This window comes from Triticum aestivum, chromosome 4A (genome assembly GCF_018294505.1).
Source record: "Triticum aestivum cultivar Chinese Spring chromosome 4A, IWGSC CS RefSeq v2.1, whole genome shotgun sequence".
In the NCBI taxonomy this organism is placed as follows: Eukaryota; Viridiplantae; Streptophyta; class Magnoliopsida; order Poales; family Poaceae; genus Triticum; species Triticum aestivum.
Genome location: NC_057803.1, coordinates 121,042,736 through 121,068,412, shown reverse-complemented (window position 1 = coordinate 121,068,412; position 25,677 = coordinate 121,042,736). Strand labels below are relative to the sequence as shown.

Genomic DNA, 25,677 nt, shown 5'->3' with positions numbered 1-25,677 from the left:
AACCCTAGGGCGCGGGGCTGCGATCTTTATAGGAGGGGAGGCGCAAGGCCCTGGCTGCCCTCGTGCCCATGTGCCTCTGTTGGAGGAGTTTTACCGTGAGAGGGAAACGAGCAAAGGAGGAGGAAGCACAGTAACGAAGGGAGGATGACATGCAGGCCTCGTGTGGGTGAAAGTGGCTGGCGGCGAAGGAGCTGCTGCTGGGCCGCGGCACTAATGGGCTGGGGTCTAGGTAAAGCCCTTCTCTTGTTTCTTTCAAATCTATGTTTATTTATAATTAACCAAATAGAAGAAGGGAAAAGACTAGGGTGTCTCGAGAAGAATAAGGAGGAAGTAAAAATATTCCTGGGCTCCTCGATTTATGAAGGATTTTTAAAAAAATGGTTTGGGCATTTTTAAGGATAGAAAAATAATTCATGTTTGAATTAAATTCAAACTTGAGCCATTTTTGAACCCAACCAAAACATCTTCAAATGAGCTGAAAAATTGGCAGAGAGGGTTTAGGCATGGTGAACTAGCATTAGGAAAAGAATGAACATTTATGGAGGAGGGGAAAAGGTCACTTGCCAAAATGAAAGAAAGAAGAAGAAAGGAGGAGGTGATGATGCAAGATCATACATGGAGCATCCAAAATTGTAACATGCATGAATATGACAATGCACATGATGATTATGAGAATGCAAAATGACAAGGGGCACAAATGCAACATGACAATGATGGGCATGGCAATGCAATATAACCAAATGATGAACATGATGCAAGAAGCAAAAAAATTGACAATGGCACTCATCTGATCATGGCAACAAACAGATCAAACACATAACGACAATGAGATAAAAGTAAGGCATCTGGAGCGTCGGTCTCGGGGTGTTACATCAAGTATTTCATTTTTCTTAAGGGGGTGATCAGGCAAAGCATTAAGTAATTGGAGAAGCCTCCCCCAAGCTTGTGGGAGACTCTCTTCTTCAATTTGCACAAAATTATATATATCCCTTAAGGCAGCTTGTTTCTTATGAGTAGGGAAATATTTAGCAGAGGAGTAATATATCATATCCTGGGGACTACGCAAACAACCAGGATCAAGAGAATTAAACCATATCTTAGCATCACCCTTTAATGAGAACGAAAACATTTTAAGGATATAAAGGTAGCGAGATTTCTCATCATTAGTGAACAGGGTGGCTATATCACTTAATTTAGTAAGATGTGCCACAACAGTTTCAGATTCATAGCCATGAAAAGGATCAGATTCAACCAAAGTAATTATATCAGGATCAACAGAGAATTCATAATCCTTATCAGTAACACAGATAGGTAAAGTAGCAAAAGCAGGGTCAGGTTTCCTTCTAGCATTAAGAGATTGTTGCTTCCATTTAGCTAATAACCTCTTGAGCTCGTATCTATCTTTGCAAGCTAAAATAGCTAAAGCAGCTTCTTTCTCAAAAACATAACCCTCAGGAATAACAGGCGATTCATATTCATTAGGGGGAGAGTCTTGATCATCACTTTCATCAATGTTATCAGTTTCAATAATTTCATTCTCTCTAACCCTAGCAAGTTGTACATCAAGAAATTCACCAAGTGGCACAGTAGTATCAAGCATAGAAGTAGTTTCATCATAAGTATCATGCATAGCAGGAGTGGCATCATCAATAACATGTGACATATCAGAACGAATAGCAGGAGCAGGTTTAGGTGTCGCAAGCTTACTCAAAACAACAGGTGAATCAAGTGCAGAGCTAGATGGCAGTTCCTTACCTCCCCTCGTAGTTGAGGGATAAATCTTTGTTTTTGGATCTCTCAAGTTCTTCATAATGATAAGCAGATATAAATACCAAGTGACTCAAAGAATAGAGCTATGCTCCCCGGCAACGGCGCCAGAAAATAGTCTTGATAACCCACAAGTATATGGGATCGCAATAGTTTTCGAGGATAGAGTATTCAACCCAAATTTATTGATTCGACACAAGGGGAGCCAAAGAATATTCTCAAGTATTAGCAGCTGAGTTGTCAATTCAACCACACCTAGAAACTTAATATCTGCAGCAGAGTGTTTAGTAACAAAGTAATATGATAGTAGTGGTAACGGTAGCAAAAGGTAATGATAGAAAAAGTAATGTTTTTGGTACTTTGTAGTGATGATAGTAATAGCAACGGAAAAGTAAATAAGCGAAGAACAATATATGGAAAGCTCGTAGGCAATGGATCAGTGATGGAGAATTATGTCGGATGCGGTTCATCATGTAACAGTCATAACATAGGGTGACACAGAACTAGCTCCAATTCATCAATGTAATGTAGGCATGTATTCCGAATATAGTCATACATGCTTATGGAAAAGAACTTGCATGACATCTTTTGTCCTACCCTCCCATGGCAGCGGGGTCCTAAGGGATATTAAGACCTCCTTTTAATAGAGTACCGGACCAAAGCATTAACACATAGTGAATACATGAACTCCTCAAACTACGGTCATCACCAGGAGTGGTCCCGATTATTGTCACTTCGGGGTTGCCGGATCATAACACATAGTAGGTGACTATAGACTTGTAAGATAGGATCAAGAACTCTCATATATTGATGAAAACATAATAGGTTCAGATCTGAAATCATGGCACTCGGGCCCTAGTGACAAGCATTAAGCATAGCAAAGTCATAGCAACATCAATCTCAGAACATAGTGGATACTAGGGATCAAACCCTAACAAAACTAACTCGATTACATGATAAATATCATCCAACCCATCACCGTCCAACAAGCCCACGATGGAATTACTCATGCACGGCGGTGAGCATCATGAAATTGGTGATGGAGGATGGTTGATGATGACGATTCCCCTCTCCGGAGCCCCGAACGGACTCTAGATCAGCCCTCCCGAGAGGTTATAGGGCTTGGCGGCGGCTCCATATCGTAAAACGCGATGAATCCTTCTCCTTGATTTTTTTCTCCCCGAAAGCAAATATATAGAGTTGGAGTTGAGGTCGGAGGAGCTCCAGGGGGCCCACGAGGTAGGGGGCGCGCCGAGGGGGGCAGGTGCGCCCCCCACCCTCGTGACTAGGGTGTGGGCCCCCTTGTCTTCATCTTTTGCAAGGATTTTTTATTATTTCCAAATAGACGTTTCGTGAAGTTTTAGGTCATTCCGAGAACTTTTGTTTCTGCACATAAATAACACCATGGCAATTCTGCTGAAAACAGCGTCAGTCCGGGTTAGTTCCATTCAAATCATGCAAGTTAGAGTCCAAAACAAGGGCAAAAGTGTTTGGAAAAGTAGATACGACGGAGACGTATCAACTCCCCCAAGCTTAAACCTTTGCTTGTCCTCAAGCAATTCAGTTGACAAACTGAAAGTGATAAAGAAAAACTTTTACAAACTCTGTTTGCTCTTGTTGTTGTAAATATGTAAAGCCAGCATTCAAGTTTTCAGCAAAGATTATAAACTAACCATATTCACATTAACGCTTAGGTCTCATGTTTACTCATATCAATGGCATAATCAACTAGCGAGCAATAATAATAAATCTCGGATGACAACACTTTCTCAAAACAATCATAATATGATATAACAAGATGGTATCTCGCTAGCCCTTTCTAAGACCGCAAAACATAAATGCAGAGCACCTTTAAAGATCAAGGACTGACTATACATTGTAATTCATGGTAAAAGAGATCCAGTCAAGTCATACTCAATGTAAACTATAATGAATGCAAATGACAGCGGTGCTCTCCAACTAGTGCTTTTTAATAAGAGAATGATGACTCAACATGAAAGTAAATAGATAGGCCCTTCGTAGAGGGAAGCAGGGATTTGTAGAGGTGCCAGAGCTCGGTTTTGAAATAGAGATGAATAATATTTTGAGCGGTATACTTTCATTGTCAACATAACAACCAAGAGATGGCGATATCTTCCATGCTACACACATTATAGGCGGTTCCCAAACAGAATGGTAAAGTTTATACTCCCCCTCCACCAACAAGCATCAATCCATGGCTTGCTCGAAACAACGAGTGCCTCCAACTAACAACGAGTGCCTCCATTATTGTCAGGAGTAAGCAAGCGAATAATTTTAGAGAAAATAAGAATGCTATTAGGATCAAGTGGGACCCATACTTTATTGTAGTGAGATAGAGGGAGAGCTGACATGTTGTTATATACGTATTTTGGTCATTATCACATGGCAAACGGGATTTGAGCTGACAATAATGGTGTCCAGTGGCATTTTTGAGCATGTGCCTAACGAAGCGATGGCATTTTTGAGCAGTTGAAATTCCTAGTGGCAAAACTGAGTAGTGAAACACAACCAATGGCATAAATATGAAAACCCTAAAAGTAATCAACACCGAATGCAAGCATGAGTAGGATATAATCCACCATGAACATAAATATTGTGAAGGCTTTGTTGATTTTTTTCAACTACATGCGTGAACATGTGCCAAGTCAAGTCACTTAAATCATTCAGAGGAGGATACCACCCTATCATACCACATCACAACCATTTTAATAGCATGTTGGCACACAAGGTAACCCATTATAAGCTCCTAGCTAATCAAGCATGGCACAAGAAACTATGATCTCTAGTTGTCATTGCAAGCATGTTTATTCATAATAGGCTGAATCAGGAACGATGAACTAATCATATTTACAAAAAAACAGGTCGAGTTCATACCAGCTTTTCTCATCTCAGTCAGTCCATCATATATCATCATAATTGCCTTTTACTTGCACGATCGAACGATGTGGATAATAATAATAGTGCACGTGCATTGGACTAAGCTGGAATCTGGAAGCATTCAATAAACAGGAGAAGACAAGGCAGTATGGGCTCTTTTGTCAGATCAACAATAATGCATATAAGAGCCACTTCATCAATTTAATTATAGTCTTCTCCTATCGACCCCCAAAGAAAAGAAAAGAAATAAAACTATTTACACGGGAAAGCTCCCAACAAGCAAAAAGAAGAACGGGAAATCTTTTTGGGTTTTCTTTTTAATTACTACTACAAGCATGGAAATTAAAACTAGATAAAAGCTATAACTATTTTTTTTGTTTTTCTTAAGGTTTATTAAACACACAAGAAGAAAGCATAAAAAGGAAAGAAACTAGCATGGATGATACAATGAAAAAGTATGAGCACCGACATCTAGCGATGAGTGTGTGAACATGAATATAATGTCGGTGAGAAATATGTACTCCCCCAAGCTTAGGCTTTTGGCCTAAGTTGGTCTATGGCCACGGTTGGCCTGGCGGATATCCATAGTAATAGTTGGGGTCATACTGCAAAGAAGAAGACTCTGATTGCCAATAGTTGGCAATCATCTCCGGACCCCACTGGTAATTAGACTGTCGTGGAGGATCAACTTCTGGTTCCGACTCTGGCTCTGTGGCTGATGTAGGGTTCCGGTAGGCATGGATGGCCTCTAGTGGAACAAGGTACTTGCCTGCAGATAAATCAAACAAGGAAGGAGCAGGCAGGGTAATAGTCTCAAGATGATGTTTATCAAAGAACAATTTGTATTTAAGCTCCCCTTCCCTATTCTTTATAATAAAATCATGCGCTACCATACTCTTATAATCTAAATAAACAGTGGGCAACAATTTTTCTTCTTTTTCATAGTGCCTAATGGGTATGTTAAAATGTGCAGCTAGGCGTGAAGCATAGATGCCTCCAAAGATGGGGCCCTTTGTACGCTTCAGACTTAATCGTTTAGCAATAATACCGCCCATACTAACAGAGTTATCACAGAATAAACCGTGGAACAAAATAGTAATATCAAGAACACCAAGGTTTCCACAGTTTCCATGACCAATTAAGCAACGACTAGCAAATATTGCAAAGTAGCGTAAAATAGGAAAATGTATGCTAGTGATTCGTGCATCAGAAACCTTCCTCGTTTCCCCTACAGCGATGGTATCAATAAACCCATACACATCACCGCGGTGTGGTTCCTCTATTATGCCCTCGAAAGGCATCAAACAAACCCGACAAAAATCATAAAGTGACATCTCCTTATGCTCATCATATAAATAAAACTCCACCGTAGGTGGTGAGCTTCTAGCATGGAAATGAAAGTTTTGCACAAAGATATTGGTGAGTAAGAGATACTTTCGTGTCGGTCATGGAGGAAGGCAATGAGGCATGCATTCTCAGCCAATTCATAAAAATCATCATAAATCCCGGCCGCTCTCAAGAAATCATCGGAAGGCCATTCACACGGCCGAACCTCCGCGGTGCGAGGCAGATTATATTTGGGCCTCTCTGCTTTTTCATTTTGCTTTTCCTTCGAGCTTCGGCTCGATGAGCCCCTCAAAAATCTCTTCATTATTTTCTAAAAAATTCTGAAATTTTTAGTAACTTCAAGTAAAAGTAAACCAAACTCAACAAAATTGATAGCAACTACTCCTACAAGTGCCTAGAGCCTATATCATGCATCAAAACTACTTGGAACCACATAAATTTGACATGCAAGCTCAAGAACATGGTCACCTAGGCAGCATAAATTTGCAATGAATAAAGCACTAGAACAAAAACTAATTGGACCAATGGAGGAGTCACATGCCAAGGAACAATCCCCCCAAGCAATTTTGTGAGAGGTGCTTTGAGCAAGGAGATCGAAAATGGCAGCAAAATGAGCTTGGACTCGGGTTTGAACTGGATAATCGTGTTTGTGGGAGGAAGAAGGAGTGTGTGGGTGCAGGAATAAGTGGAGGAGGGCCACCGTGGGCCCATGAGGCAGGGGGCGCGCCCAGGGGGTAGGGCGCGCCCTCCACCCTCGTGGCCAGGTGGATGCCCCCCGTGATGTGTTCTCAGTGCCGAATATTCTCAAATATTCCAGAAAAAATCATATTTAAATTTCAGGGCATTTGGAGAACTTTTTTTGGGGTATTTTTATATTGCACGGATAATTCAGATAACAGACAGAAAATACTTATTTTTATTTTATTTATTATAAATATCAGAAAGTAAAAGGAGGGTACAGAGAGTTGTGCCTTCTAGTTTCATCCATCTCATGCTCATCAAAAGGAATCGACTAACAAGGTTTATCAAGTCTTGTTAACGAACTCATTCTGAATAACATGGAACCGGTGAAATTTCGAATAACACTATGTTACCTCAACGGGGATATGCACATCCCCAATAATAAGAATATCATATTTCTTCTTGATAGTAGGAAGAGGAAATTCAAAACCTCCAAATATAATCGATGGAATTTTTCCAATAGAGTTGATACTATGAACTTGAGGTTGTTTCCTCGGGAAGTGTATCGTATGCTCATTACCATTAACATGAAAAGTGACATTGCCTTTGGTGCAATCAATAACAGCCCCTGCAGTATTCAAAAAAGGTCTTCCAAGAATAATAGACATACTATCATCCTTAGGAATATCAAGAATAACAAAGTCCGTTAAAATAGTAACATTTGCAACCACAACAGGCACATCCTCGCAAATACCGACAGGTATAGCAGTTGATTCATCAGCCATTTGCAAAGATATTTCAGTAGGTGTCAACTTATTAAAATCAAGTCTAGGATATAAAGAGAGAGGCATAACACTAACACCGGCTCCAAGATCACATAAAGCAGTTTTAACATAGTTTCTTTTAGTGGAGCATGGTATAGTGGGTACTCCTGGATCCCCAGGTTTCTTTGGTATTCCACCCTTAAAAGTATAATTAGCTAGCATGGTGAAAATTTCAGCTTCCGGTATCTTTCTTTTATTAGTAACAATTTCTTTCATGTACTTAGCATAAGGATTCATTTTAAGCATATCAGTTAATCGCATACGCAAAAAGATAGGTCTAATCATTTCAGCAAAGCGCTCAAAATCCTCATCATCCTTTTTCTTGGGTGGTTTGGGAGGAAAAGGCATAGGTTTCTGAACCCAAGGTTCTCTTTCTTTACCGTGTTTCCTAGCAACAAAATCTCTCTTATCATAACGTTGATTCTTTGATTGTGGGTTATCAAGATCAATAGCAGGTTCAATTTCTATATCATTATCGTTACTAGGTTGAGCATCATCATGAACATTATCATTAACATTATCACTAGTTTCAGGTTCATTACCAGATTGTGTTTCAGCATCAGAAATAGAAATATCATTTGAATTCTCAGGTGTTTCAGTAATAGGTTCACTAGAAGCATGCAAAGTCCTATCATTTTTCTTTTTCTTCCTTTTAGAAGGACTAGGTGCATCTATATTATTTCTCTGAGAATCTTGCTCAATTCTCTTAGGGTGGCCTTCAGGATACAGAGGTTCCTGAGTCATTTTACCACCTCTAGTCATAACTCTAATAGCATAATCATTATTCTTATTATTCAGTTCATTGAGCAAATCATTTTGAGCTTTAAGTACTTGTTCTACTTGAGTGGTAACCATAGAAGCATGTTTACTAATAAGTTTAAGTTCACCTTTGACATTAGCCATATAATCACCCAAGTGTTCAAGCATATTTGAATTGTATTTCAATTGTCTACCAAAATAAGCATTGAAGTCTTCTTGCTTAACCATAAATTTATCAAACTCGTCTAACCATGAGCTAGCAAACTTAGTAAATGGGATTTCAGCTTTATCATATCTATAGAGAGAATTTACCTTTACTACCTGTGTCGGGTTATCAAGACCATGTATTTCTTCGATAGGTAATGGATTAAGATCATATGTTTCTTCAATAGGCGGTAAATTTAGACCATGTATTTCTTCAATAGGAGGTAGATTCTTAACATCTTCAGCTTTAATACCTTTTTCTTTCATAGATTTTTTTGCCGCTTGCATATCTTCAGGACTGATAAATAGAACACTTCTCTTCTTCGGAGTTGGTTTAGGAATAGGCTCAGGAAGTGTCCAATTATTTTCATTTGTCAACATATTATTCAATAGAATTTCAGCTTCATCCGGTGTTCTTTCCCTGAAAACAGAACCAGCACAACTATCTAGGTAATCTCTGGAAGCATCGGTTAGTCCATTATAAAAGATTTCAAGGATTTCATTTTTCTTAAGGGGGTGATCAGGCAAAGCATTAAGTAATTGGAGAAGCCTCCCCCAAGCTTGTGGGAGACTCTCTTCTTCAATTTGCACAAAATTATATAGCAGAGAAGTAATAAATCATATCCTGGGGACTACGCACACAACCAGGATCAAGAGAATTAAACCATATATTAGCATCACCCTTTAATGAGAACAGAAATAATTTAAGGATATAAAGGTAGCGAGATTTCTCATCATTAGTGAACAGGGTGGCTATATCATTTAGTTTAGTAAGATGTGCCACAGCAGTTTCATATTCATAGCCATGAAAAGGATCAGATTCAACCAAAGTAATTATATCAGGATCAACAGAGAATTCATAATCCTTATCAGTAACACGGATAGGTGAAGTAGCAAAAGCAGGCTCAGGTTTCATTCTAGCATTAAGAGATTGCTGCTTCCATTTAGCTAATAATCTCTTGAGCTCGTATCTATCTTTGCAAGGTAAAATAGCTAAAGCAGCTTATTTTTCAAAAACATAACCCTCAGGAATAACAGGCGATTCATATTCATTTGGGGGAGAGTCTTCATCATCACTTTCATCAATGTTATGAGTTTCAATAATTTCATTCTCTCTAACCCTAGCAAGTTGTTCATCAAGAAATTCACCAAGTGGCACAGTAGTATCAAGCATAGAAGTAGTTTCATCGTAAGTATCATGCATAGCAGAAGTGGCATCATCAATAACATGTGACATATCAGAACGAATAGCAGAAGCCGGTTTAGGTGTCGCAAGCTTACTCAAAACAGAAGGTGAATCAAGTGCAGAGCTAGATGGCAGTTCCTTACCTCCCCTCGTAGTTGAGGGATAAATCTTGGTTTTTGGATCTCTCAAGTTCTTCATAATGATAAGCAAATATAAATCCCAAGTGACTCAAAGAATAGAGCTATGCTCCCCGGCAACGGCGCCAGAAAATAGTCTTGATAACCCACAAGTATAGGGGATCGCAACAGTTTTTGAGGGTAGAGTATTCAACCCAAATTTATTGATTCGACACAAGGGGAGCCAAAGAATATTCTCAAGTATTAGCAGCTGAGTTGTCAATTCAACCACACCTGGAAACTTAATATCTGCAGCAGAGTGTTTAGTAACAAAGTAATATGATAGTAGTGGTAACGGTAGCAAAAGGTAATGATAGCAAAAGTAATGTTTTTGGTACTTTGTAGTGATGATAGTAATAGCAACGGAAAAGTAAATAAGCGAAGAACAATATATGGAAAGCTCATAGGCAATGGATTAGTGATGGAGAATTATGTCGGATGCGGTTCATCATGTAACAGTCATAACATAGGGTGACACAGAACTAGCTCCAATTCATCAATGTAATGTAGGCATGTATTCCGAATATAGTCATACGTGCTTATGGAAAAGAACTTGCATGACATCTTTTGTCCTACCCTCCCATGGCAGCGGGGTCCTAAGGGAAACTAAGGGATATTAAGGCCTCCTTTTAATAGAGTACCGGACCAAAGCATTAACACATAGTGAATACATGAACTCCTCAAACTACGGTCATCACCGGGAGTGGTCCCGATTATTGTCACTTCGGGGTTGCCGGATCATAACACATAGTAGGTGACTATAGACTTGCAAGATAGGATCAAGAACTGTCATATATTGATGAAAACATAATAGGTTTGGATCTGAAATCATGGCACTCGGGCCCTAGTGACAAGCATTAAGCATAGCAAAGTCATAGCAACATCAATCTCAGAACATAGTGGATACTAAGGATCAAACCCTAACAGAACTAACTCGGTTACATGATAAATCTCATCCAACCCATCACCGTCCAGCAAGCCCACGATGGAATTAATCATGCACGGCGGTGAGCATCATGAAATTGGTGATGGAGGATGGTTGATGATGACGATGGCGACGGATTCCTCTCTCTGGAGCCCCGAACGGACTCCAAATCAGCCCCCCCCCCCCCCCCGAGAGGTTTTAGGGCTTGGCCGCGGCTCCGTATCGTAAAACGCGATGAATCCTTCTCCCTGATTTTTTCTCTCCCCGAAAGCAAATATATGGAGTTGGAGTTGAGGTCGGAGGAGCTCCTGGGGGCACGAGGTAGGGGCGCGCCCAGGGGCAGGCGCGCCCCCACCCTCATGACTAGGGTGTGGGCCCCCTGGTCTTCATCTTTTGCAAGGATTTTTTTATTATTTCCAAATAGACGTTCCGTGAAGTTTCAGGTCATTCCGAGAACTTTTATTTCTGCACATAAATAACACCATGGCAATTCTGCTGAAAACAGCGTCAGTCCGGGTTAGTTCCATTCAAATCATGCAAGTTAGAGTCCAAAACAAGGGCAAAAGTGTTTGAAAAAGTAGATACGACGGAGACATATCACACGTCAATAAAAAGTCGAAGCACAGTGGTTCGGTTATCGGTCCTCAAAAAAATTGGAGAGATAAGATCGATGCCGACAACAGATTGATGAGGCACTATTTTGTGGAGAATCCCACATACCCCGAGTCATACTTTCGGTGCCATTTTAGGATGAGCATCGAGTTGTTCAAACACAATGCAGAGAAACTGGCGAGCCATGATTGGTTTTTTCAGCAAAGGAGGAATGCCGCCGGAGAACTCGGACATAGCACCTTTCAAAAGGTGGCAGCCGCTTTGCATATGTTGGCATACAGTATTTCGGATGATCTAGTTGATGACCACTTGGCCATGGTGAGATTCAAGCCATCATGTGTATCAAGCGCTTCGTAATCGGAATTGTGCAAGTGTTTGGCCTGGAATATTTGAGAGCTCCCAATGCTGAAGACACTGCAAGGCTTTTGGAGATGAATAAAGCTCGCGGGTTCCCAAGTATGCTTGGCTCAATAGATTGCATGCATTGGAGTTGGAAGAACTGTGCTAAGGCATGGCATGGACAATTCCACGGCCAGATAAAGGTGAAAGCACAAGTGCTCCTTGGGTGATTTTGGTAATTAATGTCAACATATCTTTTGTTGGACTAATGCTTTTATCCAGTGTATTTTAGACAAGTTCAACAATGGCGTGGAAAGTACAAGAGGATGTGGAACCCCTTCAACGTGTCAAGGACACATATTGGCAAAAGCTCAAGACTCCTCATTTCTATTTTAGTGATCCAAGATCACATTGAGTCCATAAGAAAGCCAATACTATTAAAAGGGGGTGAGGTATTGCTTAATGGCTTGCTTGCTCAAATGCTTAGTGATATTTCTCCAAATCCCTCAACCACTTTCTCATTCCAAATATGTCACCCTAAACTCCAACTCGGCGCCACCGATTCTTTATATTCGGCGCCACCGAGTTCATATGACATAGCCACTGCCAGAAACCCTAATAGTTCGGTCATACCGAGACGGATCTCGGTCTCACCGAGATGGCCTTGCCAATTCTCTGTTGCCTGTTGCAATTATTTCGGTCTCACCGAAATAGCGATTGGTCTCACCGAGATGGCTTGACCAATTCTCTGTTGCCCTATTGCTTCACTTCGGTCTCACCGAGTCGATGCAATCGGCACCACCAAGATTCCTAACGTTCACATTTTCCCTAAGCCCTGGCACATCGGTGCCACCGAGTTGTTCTAGTCGGTCCCACCAAGATTCCTAACGTTCACATTTTCCCTAAGCCCTGGCACATCGGTGCCACCGAGTTGTTCTAGTCGGTCCCACCAAGATTCCTAACGTTCACATTTTTTAACTAAATCGGTCTCACCGAGTTCGTCTATTCGGTCTGACCGAGTTGGGTCAAATGTGTGTAACGGTTGGATTTTGTGTGGAGGCTATATATACCCCTCCACCCCCTTTTCCATATGTGAGAGAGCCATTAGAACGTGCCTACACTTCCAATCCTACCACAAGAATCTTGATTTCTAGCCTTCCCAAAGTTGCTTTCCACTCAAATCATCTTTCTACCATATAAAAATCTGTGAGAGAGAGTTGAGTGTTGGGGAGACTATCATTTGAAGCACAAGAGTAAGGAGTTCATCATCAACACAACATCTATTACCTTTTGGAGAGTGGTGTCTCCTAGATTGGTTAGGTGTCGCTTGGGAGCCTCCGTCAAGTTGTGGAGTTGAACCAAGAAGTTTATAAGGGCAAGGAGATCGCCTACTTCGTGAAAATCATCTTTCCACCATATTCAAATCTATGTGAGAGAGTTGAGTGTTGGACTGCAGCTGCGTACGGTGCCCCGCCTCCAGCCGTGTATGGCGCCCCGCCTCCAGCTGCGTACAATGCATCACCTCCAGCCACGTATGGCGCCCTACCTCCAGCCATGTACGGCGCCCATGGATTCCTATGACGTACCTGTGACTGCTGCAACACCCTACAACGCTGCACCAACGATCTACGGGGGGTACCGGCCGACTCCTCCGATCGCGTCGTTCTATAGTGCATCTGCTCCGTCCTATGGATCTTACCCGGCATCGTATCCTCCGCCGGCTGCGGCTCCTTCGACGGAGCTTGTTCATATCTCGTCGGCGCCTGATGGTGGTCTACATCAGGGCTACTACGTGCCGCCTCTGCCAGATCATGTCGCTGTTGTTGCACCATTCTACTTCGCACACCTCATCCCGGTGAATCTCACAATGGATAACTATCTGTCGTGGCGTGTACAGGTGATGCTGCTTCTCCGTGGTCGCTACTTGGAGGGCTTTGTTGATGGTACTCTATCGTGTCCCCGCCATATCATCCGGGGCATCATGCGTGTGTGGCTCAAGATCAAGCCATCCTATTTGCTATCCAGTCCTCTCTCACGGAGAGAGTCTCGTCGCCTATTATCTTTGCCGCTATGTCTCAGGGCGCGTGGACGGCTCTACATACCAGTTTTGCTTCGCAGTCCCAGGTGCGTGCTTATGCTATTAACACTGCGCTTGGGAGGGGAAGCTTCCTGACCTCACCATCACTGACTACTTCAACAAGGTGATGGGTATGGCTGACACACTTGCCTCCATCGGCAAGGCTCTTAGTTCGGAGGAGTTCACCTCTTATGTGCTCAATGGACTAAGTGACGACTATGATAATTTGGTGGAGAATATCAATGGTCGTGACACTCCCATCCAGCTGCGTGAGTTGTATGCACGCCTTCTTGCCACGGAACAATGCATCCAGGCTCGTCGCTCTACGCCGAGTTACCCTTCCGCCAACGCTGCAAATCGTGGGAAGGGCAAGCCCTACAAGCCACCAACTAGTGGCAAACCTCCGCCGACCACGCCTAAGTCGCGGAACACCACTACCTCCACGGGAGGTCGAGTCCGTGCCTGCTGCCCTTCATGTGGTGCTTAGGTCCCCTGCTAGCTGTGTGGACTTGATGGTCACCTTGCCTCCCGGTGTCATCGTCACTTCAAGCACGATTTCTTGGGGATCGGGAACAATGGCAAGGGTAATGAGAAGCATGCTGCTTTGGCAAGTCACGAACAGGGGCATACTCCTTCCTATCCGGTTAATGCATCTTGGTACATGGATACGGGAGCTACCAATCACCTAACGAGTGAGATGGGCAAGCTCTGTACATAGGAGCGATACCATGGACACGATCAGGTTCGCACCGCTAATGGGGAAGGTATGCACATCTCACATATTGGTCAGGCATCACTTCTTACCCGTCAATCCACACAATTACGTCTTCTTAATGTCCTTCATGTTCCCTCTGTTTGACGTAGTTTGATTTCAGTTCCTAAACTTACTCGTGATAATAATGTTCTTGCTGAATTTCATCCTTTTCATTTTTTTGTTAAGGACCGGGACACGACGAACGTACTCCTAAGAGGTTGACTACACAATAATGGTCTCTATGCACTTGATGTGCCACCAGCTCCTAGTGCTTTCAACGGTGTTTGTGTGTCTCCATCACATTGGCATGCACGCCTTGGTCATCCCGCCACTCCCATCGTTTGCCATGTACTTCATCATCATGAGCTTCTAGTTGTGTCCAATAAACATGTTGATGCAGTTTGTGATGCCTGTCGGCAAGGCAAGAGTCATCAACTTCCTTTTTCAGAGTCGAGCCGTGTAGTTAATAAACCGCTTGAACTTGTGTTTTGGGATGTGTGGAGCCAAGCCCAAACCTTTTTTAGTGGTCATAATTACCAGGTCAGTTTTATTGATGCTTACAGTCGATTTACTTGGCTTTATCTTCTTAAACGCAAGTCTGATGTGTTTAATGTTTTCTTGCAATTCCAAGCGCAAGTTGAGCGACTGCTCAGTCACAAATCATACATGTGCAATCCGATTGGAGGGTAAGTATCACAACCTCAATTCATTCTTTAATAAGCTTGGAATTACACATCGTGTGTGTTGTCCTCATACACATCAGCAAAACAGTGTGGCTGAGCGTAAGCATCGCCATATAGTTGAGACTGGTCTTGCTTTGCTTGCCCATGCCTCTGTTCCTTTTCGGTTTTGGAGTGATGCGTTTTCCACTGCATGCTTTCGCATTAACAGACTCCACGACTTCATCAGATGAAAACACCACTTGAACTCTTGCTGAATGAAATCCTTGATTATACTTTTCTCAAGGTCTTTGGGTGTGCGTGTTGGCCACATCTTCGTCCATATAACAAACAAAAGTTGGAGTTTCGGTCTAAACAGTGTGTGTTTCTTGGTTATAGTTCTCTTCATAAAGGGTACAAGTGTCTTCATGTTCCCTCTAACCATGTCTACATCTCTCATGATGTGGTGTTTGATGAGAATGGTTTTCCTTTTTCCGCACTTCCAGTCACCTCCACCACTCCCACTGCACCTGAAAAATTTGTTGTACCTTTGCCTGGTCAATTTGTTGATGCTACATATACCACCTTGTTGCTACCTAACCATGGTGCAGGTACTGGACGAGGAGCATGCCTCGAGCTTCTGGATGAGCAGCCGCCCGCGTCTCCTCCGACATCTGCCGAGCCCGCTTGCGACAGCCCTCCGTCATCGGGCTCGCCGACAGTGCTGGCCGAGTCGGGCCCTGACACCTCAGTCCCGCATGGGTACGCTGGCCGAGCCGGGCCCTGACACCTCAGTCCCGCATGGGGCTGGTCATGCGCTGGCCGAGCCGACTGAGACGGTCGAGCTGGTCGAGCCAGCTTCGCCCGCGCCAGTCTCTACTGTAGGGCCTGAGTCGGCATCCCCGCGGGCGCTTGCTGATCCAGCGTCCACGCCTTCCTCACCAGGTCGGTCGCCTGGCACGACTAACTCTGCGTCTGGAGAGCAGTATGCATCATCATTGCCATCTTCATTGACTCCGTCTCCGCCGCCACCTCTGCCGCCTACCGCTATTCTGCATCCTCATACGCGCAGTTAGAGTGCTATTGTTCAGCCGAAGGAGCGCACCGACGGCACGGATGCATGGATTGCGGCGTGTATGGCACTGACGGATGCTGACCCCACTTCTGAGCCTCGACATTTTCAGGCGGCTCTTCAGATTCCTCATTGGCACGGTGCCATGGAGCAGGAGTTTCAGGCACTACAGAGGAATGATACTTGGCGTTTCGTTCCTCCTATGTCTGGTGTCAACATCATTGACTCCAAGTGGGTGTTTAAGGTAAAGAAGCATGTTGATGGTTCTATTGAGCGATACAAGGCACGGATGGTGGCCAAAGGGTTTAAACAATGGTATGGTCTTGATTATGAGGATACCTTCGGTCCAGTTGTCAAACAGACCACCATTCATCTGCTTATGTCCTTGGTTGTTGCCAAAGGGTGGTCTCTCAGCTTGATGTTCAGAATGCTTTTCTCCATGGGGTCCTGGTGGAAGAGGTTTACATGTGGCAACCTCCAGGTTTTGTTGATCCTGCTTGTCCACATCATTTGTGTCGTCTTTTAAGGTGCTTTATGGACTTAAGCAGGCTCCTCGTGCATGGCATGCCCGACTAGGCTCGATTCTTCGACGTCTTGGGTTTGTTCCGTCCACTGCTGACATGTCTCTGTTCCTGCTCCATCGCCCTGAGGTTACTATGTACCTGCTGGTTTATGTTGATGACATTATTCTTATCAGCTCCTCGGTGACTGCCGCTGATCGTCTGTTGTCTGCTCTGGGTGGTCATTTTGCTGTCAAGGATCTGGGTGCTCTCCATTACTTCCTTGGTCTGGAGGTTTCACGGTCCCCTGCTGGCCTGACTCTCACTCAGCATAAGTATTCCTTGGACTTGCTGCGACGTGCCGGTATGTTGCAATGCAAGCATGCTACCACCCCTATGTCTGCGACTGGTCGGTTCTCAGCCTTGGATGGTGCCTTGCTTCCTTCCGATGATGCTACAGAGTACCGCAAATATTGTTGGTGGTTTGTAGTACTTGATTGTCACACGACCGAACATCTTCTATGCGGTCAACCGTGTGTGCCAGTATCTTCATGCTCCTCGGACTTCACACTGGTCAGCTGTGAAGCTACTGTGTTACATCTCTCATACTGTCTCTTATGGCTTGCATCTTCGGCCTACCTCCTTGAGTGATCTCTCGGCGTTATCTGATGCAGATTGGGCTGGGAACCTAGATGACCGGCGATCAACGGGGGGCTATGTTGTCTTCTTTGGTCGCAACTTGATCGCCTGGAGTACGCGCAAGCAGGCCACAGTATCTCGGAGTAGCACTGAAGCAGAGTACAAGGGGGTTGCCAATGCCACGGATGAGCTTATTTGGGTACAATCTCTATTGAGAGAGTTGGGAGTCTCTCAAGCCGTATTGGGTGTCGTGCAGTTTCCCAAACTCTAGCTTTTACAATACGCCCGGGCGGGCCGCCCGGTCACGATTTTTTGACCCAAACAGGCCCCTCAAACAGTCGTCAAACGCCTGGGCTGACCGGCACCCCCCATATCCAGCCCAAATATGGGGCGGATATGGGGGCGCCCGGGCACACCTGCCACGTTGGACCCGACAGCCCGACCCTACCCCAAATTGCACCAAATCCACCCCGAAGACCAGCCGGATCCATTTGCTATATCCTCTCTTCTTCCTCCTCAGTGTCATCCGTCTCGCGCTCCACCGCCACGGCCGCTCTGTAGGCGTTCCTAGGCTCTCCGTCACGAGCTCCGGAAGAGCGCTCCCGTCGTCTCCGCGGGGGGCGTCGTCGCCGGCCCGGACGCTGTCGTGGTACGTCCGGCAACTCTTCGGCTCCGCCTTGCGCTTGATGTGTTCGACACATTGACCGGCCGAAATTATTGTGATTTTTTTAGGTAAACGATGGATTCCGATGCTTCGTCAGACGAGGAGTATGGACTGATGAAGCTTGACAAAATGATTCAAGATGAGTTATTCGATTCGTCGAATTCGGATGAAGAAGTGGACATGATCATGCTCATGAGCATGCAAGAGGAAATGGACCGGCAACTGGAGCATATTCTCAACTTTAAGGGCTCAATCAAAGGGAGAAGAGTGATCAACCGGAACAGGGTGTCCGGAGCAAAGCTACTGCACAATGACTACTTTGCTCCCACACCTGCTTTCTCGGAAGATCTATGGTTTCGTCGCCATTTTTGCATGCGAAAACCATTGTTTTTGAGCATTGTCGAGGGAGTGGAGGCACATGGCGACTACTTCAAGCTCAGAAGGGATTGCTGCGTCCAACTCTCTTTCTCGGCCAAGTAGAAGTGCACGGTTGCCCAAAGCCATGATTTCAAAGCACCCGAAGAACAAGTTGAAATCTTGGAAGATCAAAATGCGGCTCAGCTTATGAACTTTCTGCAGATGCATCAAAATCTTCGAGATCAGCAGATGCACACACATCTACTCAATGATCTTGTGGAGCACATGTGGATCCACAATGGCAACCAAGGAGACAATGCTTGGGTTTGGCACTTCAAATAAATTTTATGTAAACGCTATCTATGATTGATACCAACAATTGCTATTTACATGCAACATTGTGTTGCATGATCGACGTGCATGGATTTAAGAGTACGGATTTAAGATATGTGGATGCACGAAAGAAAATATGAGGGCTCGTCCGGATACGCCCGCGGACGTTTGAGGGGCCGGATTTGTCAAGTCCGATTGTAGATGCTCTTATCGTTGGAAGCTTAGTATGAGAAGCGCAAAACATCTGGGAGTTCGGAAGTTCAGATTCTTCCATTCTCTACAAGTTAGCTTTGTTATGGTCGATCGCAAGGTAAGCAGTGCAACACTGAGGTAGAATGGATGGACTGGTGCATTACAACTTAAGAACCTGAACAAGTATTCTCTATTTGTTTTCTCAGGGAGGTAGAATGGATGGGCTAGTGCCGCAAGTCAGAATTGATCAATTCAGACATCAGCTAAAGAAAAGGATCAGTGTACACAATCAAACACTTTAACCTCTATTATGCCAAGCAAAGGTACAGATCAGTACACCACCCATTGAGGATCTGTTTCACTCAGCTAACATTGGCGAAAGGAATCTTCAGCCGGATTATTTACCCATATTCGCGTATATGTGTTCCCCTTCTCAATGTTAGAGGAACACACTGATCAAAATACCATACTCAGGTCAAACAATATATCTTCAGTGTTCAGTAATCTGCATGCCTAACAAAACACTGACATGATTTGACAAAAGATAGCACTGATCATGCATAATTTCTAAGCGACTATGTACTACCAACTTGCTTTCACTAATTATTCACTTGCTCATCTGTCAGACTTTACTTATGAGCCCACATGAATATATATGCACAATTTCAGGTCGCTCTGAAAGAATTTTTTTTTTGAATTTACTATTCACAAGGGAGCATGTTAGTATAAAATTCTGAATTCTAAACTCGGATCCCAAACAAATAGTAAATAAATTCTAAAAGTTCTAATTTTTTTGTAGATGTTTATGTTAGTGTAACACAAGTGTGCTTGCCAATTTTCATGTAGAATAGGATAGCAGTGCTTCGTTGGTGAAGAAAAACAAAACTAAGTGTAACATTAATTTGGAGGTAACATTTGTCGTTCGACTTGTTTTTTTTCACAGCTTAAAATGCTTTAAGCTTTCCTTCTAAAACTTTGTAGGTACTATTTGGGCGAGACAATGAACACATCTATCTTTTCCAAAATATATAACCTAGCCAAAATATATTTTTTCGCACGCAGGTGTATATATTCCCTAGAGCCAAAAGCAATATTCGAAATAAAACTATATAAGCAGGCACGGCAAAGCACGCCTGTTCCTCTAGTTCCTATTCTACAAGGCCCGGTAATTTTGAAGTTTCGACACAACCAAAACATATAAAGGCTTTAAAACCTTACGAAAGTATTCCCCCCAATCACTTTATATCCACTTTGTTGACCCCCACAACGCATAGTTCAGTATTCTGATTCTACATTGTACTCAACCTGAACAATCCCCGGGAGTATATCCACTATTCTGCTGTGGACTACCCACGTACATTTTATGAGTAATAAGACTGCTCAAGTCCCAATCCAAGTACTAGGAAATATGCTCTGAGAGCTACATGTTTCTGACTCTATAATGGAGAACTATGTTTATTTCATTACACCAAACAACAGCTATCAAAAGGCGGATGTTTATCCGATTAAGAAAAAGGCACACAATTGATTAATCACTAACATGTGATCTGCAGCAAGCACTTGCTATTCAAGCTTCGCTCACGTCTGTAGGATAGCTCCCCAGGACTCTTAAAAAGGTTGCAAACTCCTGCAAATAAAAGTAACATGAGTCACTGTTCGCTTGACGCCAGATAAAAACTACCAAGAAATATCACCTCCAAATTTCTGAGAGCATTCTGAGTTTTTGGATCAGCCATAGACGCCTCAAGATCGACATAAAACAGGTAGTCGAAGTACCTATTCAGCCAAGGATCAAATGGTTAGAATTAGTGCTTTTCATATTTGGGTAACACTTAATGAAACAAAATTGAATAAACACGAGGATTGTAGGGTTATTATCTAACTTGACTCGCGTGGAGAAAGCATCATCAGCTACACGAAAAGGCCTTTTCTTGTGTGGACGGCTTTCTATCTTCACATCAACATACTGTTAGAGAGTTATACAAAGCACATGCAAGTGATGAAACAAGGCAATGTTATTTAATACACCTTGGTGAGGTTGATTTCCCTCAGTGCAAAAACTGCAAGTGCCTTGAAGAGCTGTCCAGGTCCTTCTTCAAGTGAAAACACAATACTAGTCTGAAAATCAAATGATCATGCAACCAATCAACCGACTTTGTTTTTCCCCTCCATAAGGAGTGAACTACTGGAAGGAAGATGAAAGAGACTTCCCATTGCAATCTATACCTTGAATGGCTTATCAACCCGGGGTATAATAGGTTCCCGAGCAAGCATCATAAAACGGGTGACATTGACTTTTTCGTCCTAAGGTACATAATGGACTTATGGTGAGGATAAAGAACAAAATACAATGTCCCAATTTAGCCTAAAATCATGATACCTGAATATTTTCAGCAAGAATATCGAGTCCATAAAGTTCAGCAGCTAATGAACTGGCAACAGCACCAGTGTCTTGGAGCATTTGTTCTGCGACTAACTATGAAACAAGCATATAGCGTTATGGTTAATGACAATGACTTTACACCATGAGTCACTTGAAAGAGTGAACCAAATATATAGCCATCAGAAGATAAATTCCGCGTAAAAGAGGAAGCATCATTATACCTTTGCTGCACCAGCAGTGTCATCAACGGCCTGTCTATGTTCAATTCCTAACTCTGTCAGCGTATGCTCACATTGCGCAAGAGCCTGAGAATTTAAATTAATGTGCCTGTAAGGTTATTACAGAAACAAGTGAAAAATATCGAGGCCACACTATCCAATAGGTTTTACCTGGGGATGACTAATGACATTTCTTAGGTTCCCGATCTTCACTCCACGATTGGCTAACAAGCAATGCCGAACTGCAAGGCGAACCTCTCCAACTATGTGCAGTTCATGCCGAAGTAAAAGGTCATAGTTCCGATGTATACTACCACCCAGAGTATTCTCAAGTGGCAGTACCGCCCTATCAACTATCCAGTTTTGAACAGCCTGATAAAGATCCAGAAGACATCAAAATTGCAGCACATTTTTTTTTGCTACATACACCTTCTATGTATTACAATATGCCATGCAACATATGGAATACAATTGCTCTGATCTACTGCTGTCTGAAAAGGCTAGTTTAGAAGAAGATTTTGCTAATAAAACAATCTCTCCGGTTACCTAAGGGATGTCGTTTTGAGCATATTTAGGGTCACCTTATGGAACTTCGACTACCAATATCTTTAAAACTATTTAAATTAGATACTTACAAACCATCCATACGTACATATTCGACTAGACGGGTACTTTCATAATACATAATTTTGTTCGAGTACATAAATGACAGTAGAAATGAATGACCAAATGATGAGCATGCTGTCTCGAGAAAAGAACGAGTATGGAGTATGGACAAATGAATATGTGCCAGCAATAGGTTCTTTGTGCAGTGCTAGCATATTCCATCTAATAAACTAACACGGAGCATGCTTGTGTACTTGCACTAATGCTAAGGATGTCGTGCAACAAATACTGAGCCTGGAGGAGGGGAAGAGGGTGCTAGTAGCTTGCATGCTTTGGAAATGGTGGCAGAGGAGGAATAAACTGAACAAAAAGGAAAATGTGAGCACAATTGAAAGCACAGCCATTCAGGCAAAGAAGTGTGCGTTCGAATCACTGAAGCTGCATGAGAAGCCCATCAACCAGCAAGCTAGACAAGCATTACCATTGTGGCAGTGTCCCGTCGGAGACACTTTGAAAATCAATGTAGACGGTGCTTTTCACGACACAATAAAGTCTGGCGGCTGGGGCTTTGTCATACGCGGCCGAACAGGAGCTGTACGAGGTGCAGGTGCGTGAAGACTCACTCATGTGTACAGTGCGAGTCAGACTGAAGCGGAGGCCTGTTCAGCAGCACTGCAGACGGCAGCCGAGTGGGGAATAATCAATATTCAAATTGAGTCGGACTGCCAGCAGCTGATTAAGGCGTTGGAAAGCACAGTTTTCGATATGTCACCGGAGGGTGTTATCTATAGAGACATGCGACAGTTCCTGAGGCTTAATTTCAGCTCTGTTATCTGTTCCTATACTATAGTCCCCGTGCATGTAACAAAGTTGCTCATGCCCTTGCCGGGTTTGGAGCTCGTGGCCAGGATACCTGTTGTATTTGGGTGGAATCTGTGCTGGTTGATGTAAGTGTTCTGGTGGCTGGCGATCTTGCCGACAGTCTTAATGAAATAGAGAATTTCAAAAAACTCCAAACCATCAACATATTTCATCAACAAACATTTAACCTCATTTGAATGTCCCATCTTCTGGAATCATGACATGAATCAACATAAAATGCGCAACTCACTGCACCACGAACAGCATACACAAACATATCTAAACAGGCCCAAAAAAGGATCATACTAGGATACCTGAAATGCAGTATCAAAGTGCTCGCAGGGCACTGTCTGGCAATTTGGATAGGCCTTCTTTGCTGCAGCCTCGCTGTACGCTCCAGGGAAGCCCTGAACAATCACCAGACCAGACTCCGTTCAGATTCACAACAAAAAGAGCACATACACAACACAGGGAGATTAATACGCAATGAGACCAAAACAGCACAGGCGTTTCGTCGAGCACCTGGTAGGCAACCTTGAGCCCCTCCCCGCTCGACTCCATTAGATCCGCACTAGTGAGAGGCCCTAATAACCCCAGCACAGAACCACGCACGCCATGAAGAAAGCGCCAGCTGATTAGTTAGTCTAGTTATTATATTATACTAATAAACAAACGAGAAAAGAACTTCTGGAGATCGGCTAAAAAAGCGCCGCCGCTGGACTTACGAGGCAGCCCGTGCGGATCGCGGTACGCGGGCAGAGGGGAGTCGGCGACAGGTATAGGCGGGGCCCGGAGGCCGTTGAGGTCGGCGGACCCTACGCCGTCCGCCACGGGCGCCCGGGGCTGCCGCGATGTAGAAGGGAGGGGGGCCGAGTTAGCGTTGGCGGAGCTGCTGCATTTGATGGAGAGGCGTGGTAGCGGGGAGGAGGGGGACGAAGAGGAGGAGGCGGCGACGGCGGAGCGGGTTCGGGCGGGGAGGAAGGGGAGCCGAGGTGTGGTCATGGAGGCCATAGCCGCCGCGCTGGCCAGGAAGGAAGGAGGGGGTGGGGGGTGGCCGATTGGGGAAGTCGAGAAGCGGGAAAGGAAAATGATCCCACGGCCACGGGATTTTCCAAACGTGACGCGAGATTTCTTTTGCGTGGCGGAAAAGTGGAACACGATGCACGGGCGGTGAGGCTGGAGAACAGTGCGTGGCGACGAGCCAACTGTTGGAAGTGAATAGTAAAAGAGGACTGTCCTATAAAGACGAAAGATACGAGTGATATGACTGAAGGGTGTACCTGGACGGAAGTACGAGTACATAGGTTTCTTGAGGGCGAAGAAAATACATAGTAGTTTTCGCGAGAAACAAGGAATCGATTTAGTTAGTACCCGTTTAATTCTAATACCAATCTATTTAGAGAAGGTTAGGTACGTACTTAGAGCCAAGAAAGTATATAGACTTTCTTGAGAACCAGGTAAATACACAATTGCTTGAGAAACAGGGAAAGTATTTAATGTTTTAAATCGCGTTTCGCCGGGTTTTTTTTAGCATCAGTACAGACACAAGCGCTCATATACACGCGCATACACTCACCCTATGAACGCACACACGCACACCCTACCCTTATGAGCACCTCCGAGAAACTGAGCCGGCATATCATCTTGAGATTTACGAAGTCACCGTAGGCTCCTCGTCGTCGACGAGAATGTCTCCTCCCACTGAAAGCATATCACCGAAAATCCTGAAATAAATTCAGGAATAATGCGAGCACCAGGATTTGAACCCTGGTGGGTTGAGGATGTCACTGTCCACCTAACCAACTCAACCACAAGTTGATTCGCACGTTTTGCCGTATTGCAGGGTTCTCCGAGCTAGAGGTATGTCAGCTATCGCCGAAACTATTTACAATAGCATTTATATAAAGTAAAAAGTAAAAATAAAATTGCCAAACAAAAAAGCATTGGCCAAATAGTAAGGTCTAAGAAGAACCCATCATCGTTGCGTCGTCGTGAGTGTGGATGGGAGTCGTGAGTCATCCGAACCTTCAAGATAAAGAAAAAAACTCCCAAGAAAGGTTGGATGCTACACTGTTATGGTTTCTGTTTCTTCATGTTATTTACTAATACGTGCTAGTAGAGAGCTATGCCCAATAGTGTTATAGCAGTTGTAGCTAGTAACACCAGTGGAAAAAATGCTAGCCACAACTTTCGTTGATGATGTGTTATTTTTAATTGAGGTCAGCATTAGTTTTTTCAAATAGTGTTGGTGTCGGCTTAAATCGTATATCATAGCTATGTGATTATTGTTGGCGTAGGAATTTTAGGCAAGGCCGTCTGTATGTGGGCCCCATCATCCTCACCATCCGTGGAGTACTACTGGCATAGAAAAAATACCCACGCCAGCACTGTGTCTGCTACTTGTGGTGTAAGATTTTGTAGCAACGTCACCAGTATTTTAAGTGCGGCCCAGTTCACAGATATTGTGTTCATAAGTATATGCAGCTCTACGTATAAATAGTTGTGCCTAACTAGCTCAAGCTCTCAACATCTGATCTCTTATATTTGTTGTCAATCTTGTTTCTCTCTGCAGATCCTAGATAATACACGTGGTCATCCGCTACCCTCAACCGATTTAATCTATCGACAACTATCGATCTAATCT

General features: G+C 43.6%; 1 protein-coding gene across 2 annotated transcripts; it reads right to left on the bottom strand.

Moving 5' to 3' along the window:
• Window positions 1-20,239: 20,239 nt before the first annotated feature.
• On the bottom strand, window positions 20,240-24,158 carry LOC123085537 (arogenate dehydratase 2). 2 transcript variants are annotated; one of them, XR_006439807.1, is made up of 11 exons: window positions 23,759-24,158; window positions 23,556-23,617; window positions 23,348-23,440; window positions 21,738-21,938; window positions 21,570-21,653; window positions 21,346-21,441; window positions 21,192-21,269; window positions 20,994-21,083; window positions 20,849-20,912; window positions 20,660-20,741; window positions 20,240-20,592 (listed from the first exon to the last, which is right to left on the bottom strand). XR_006439807.1 is itself a non-coding variant. In XM_044507192.1 (11 exons), the coding sequence occupies exons 1-11, from the start codon at window positions 24,042-24,044 to the stop codon at window positions 20,533-20,535; spliced, it is 1,200 nt and encodes a 399-aa protein (XP_044363127.1). In that variant the 5' UTR covers window positions 24,045-24,146; the 3' UTR covers window positions 20,240-20,532. The 2 variants fall into 2 exon arrangements, 1 of the variants encoding a protein (XP_044363127.1); XM_044507192.1 differs by having other exon boundaries at window positions 20,849-20,916; window positions 23,759-24,146.
• Between the last annotated feature and the right edge of the window lie 1,519 nt (window positions 24,159-25,677).

Coding starts and splice junctions, on each gene's coding strand:
- LOC123085537 (XM_044507192.1), bottom strand. CDS start 24,044: ATGGCCTCCATGACCACACCTCGGCTCCCCTTCCTCCCCGCCCGAACC. Junction 21,442..21,569: donor ACACTGCTGGTGCAGCAAAG/GTATAATGATGC, acceptor CTTGTTTCATAG/TTAGTCGCAGAACAAATGCT. Junction 20,742..20,848: donor GCTTTCTCCACGCGAGTCAA/GTTAGATAATAA, acceptor TTGGCTGAATAG/GTACTTCGACTACCTGTTTT.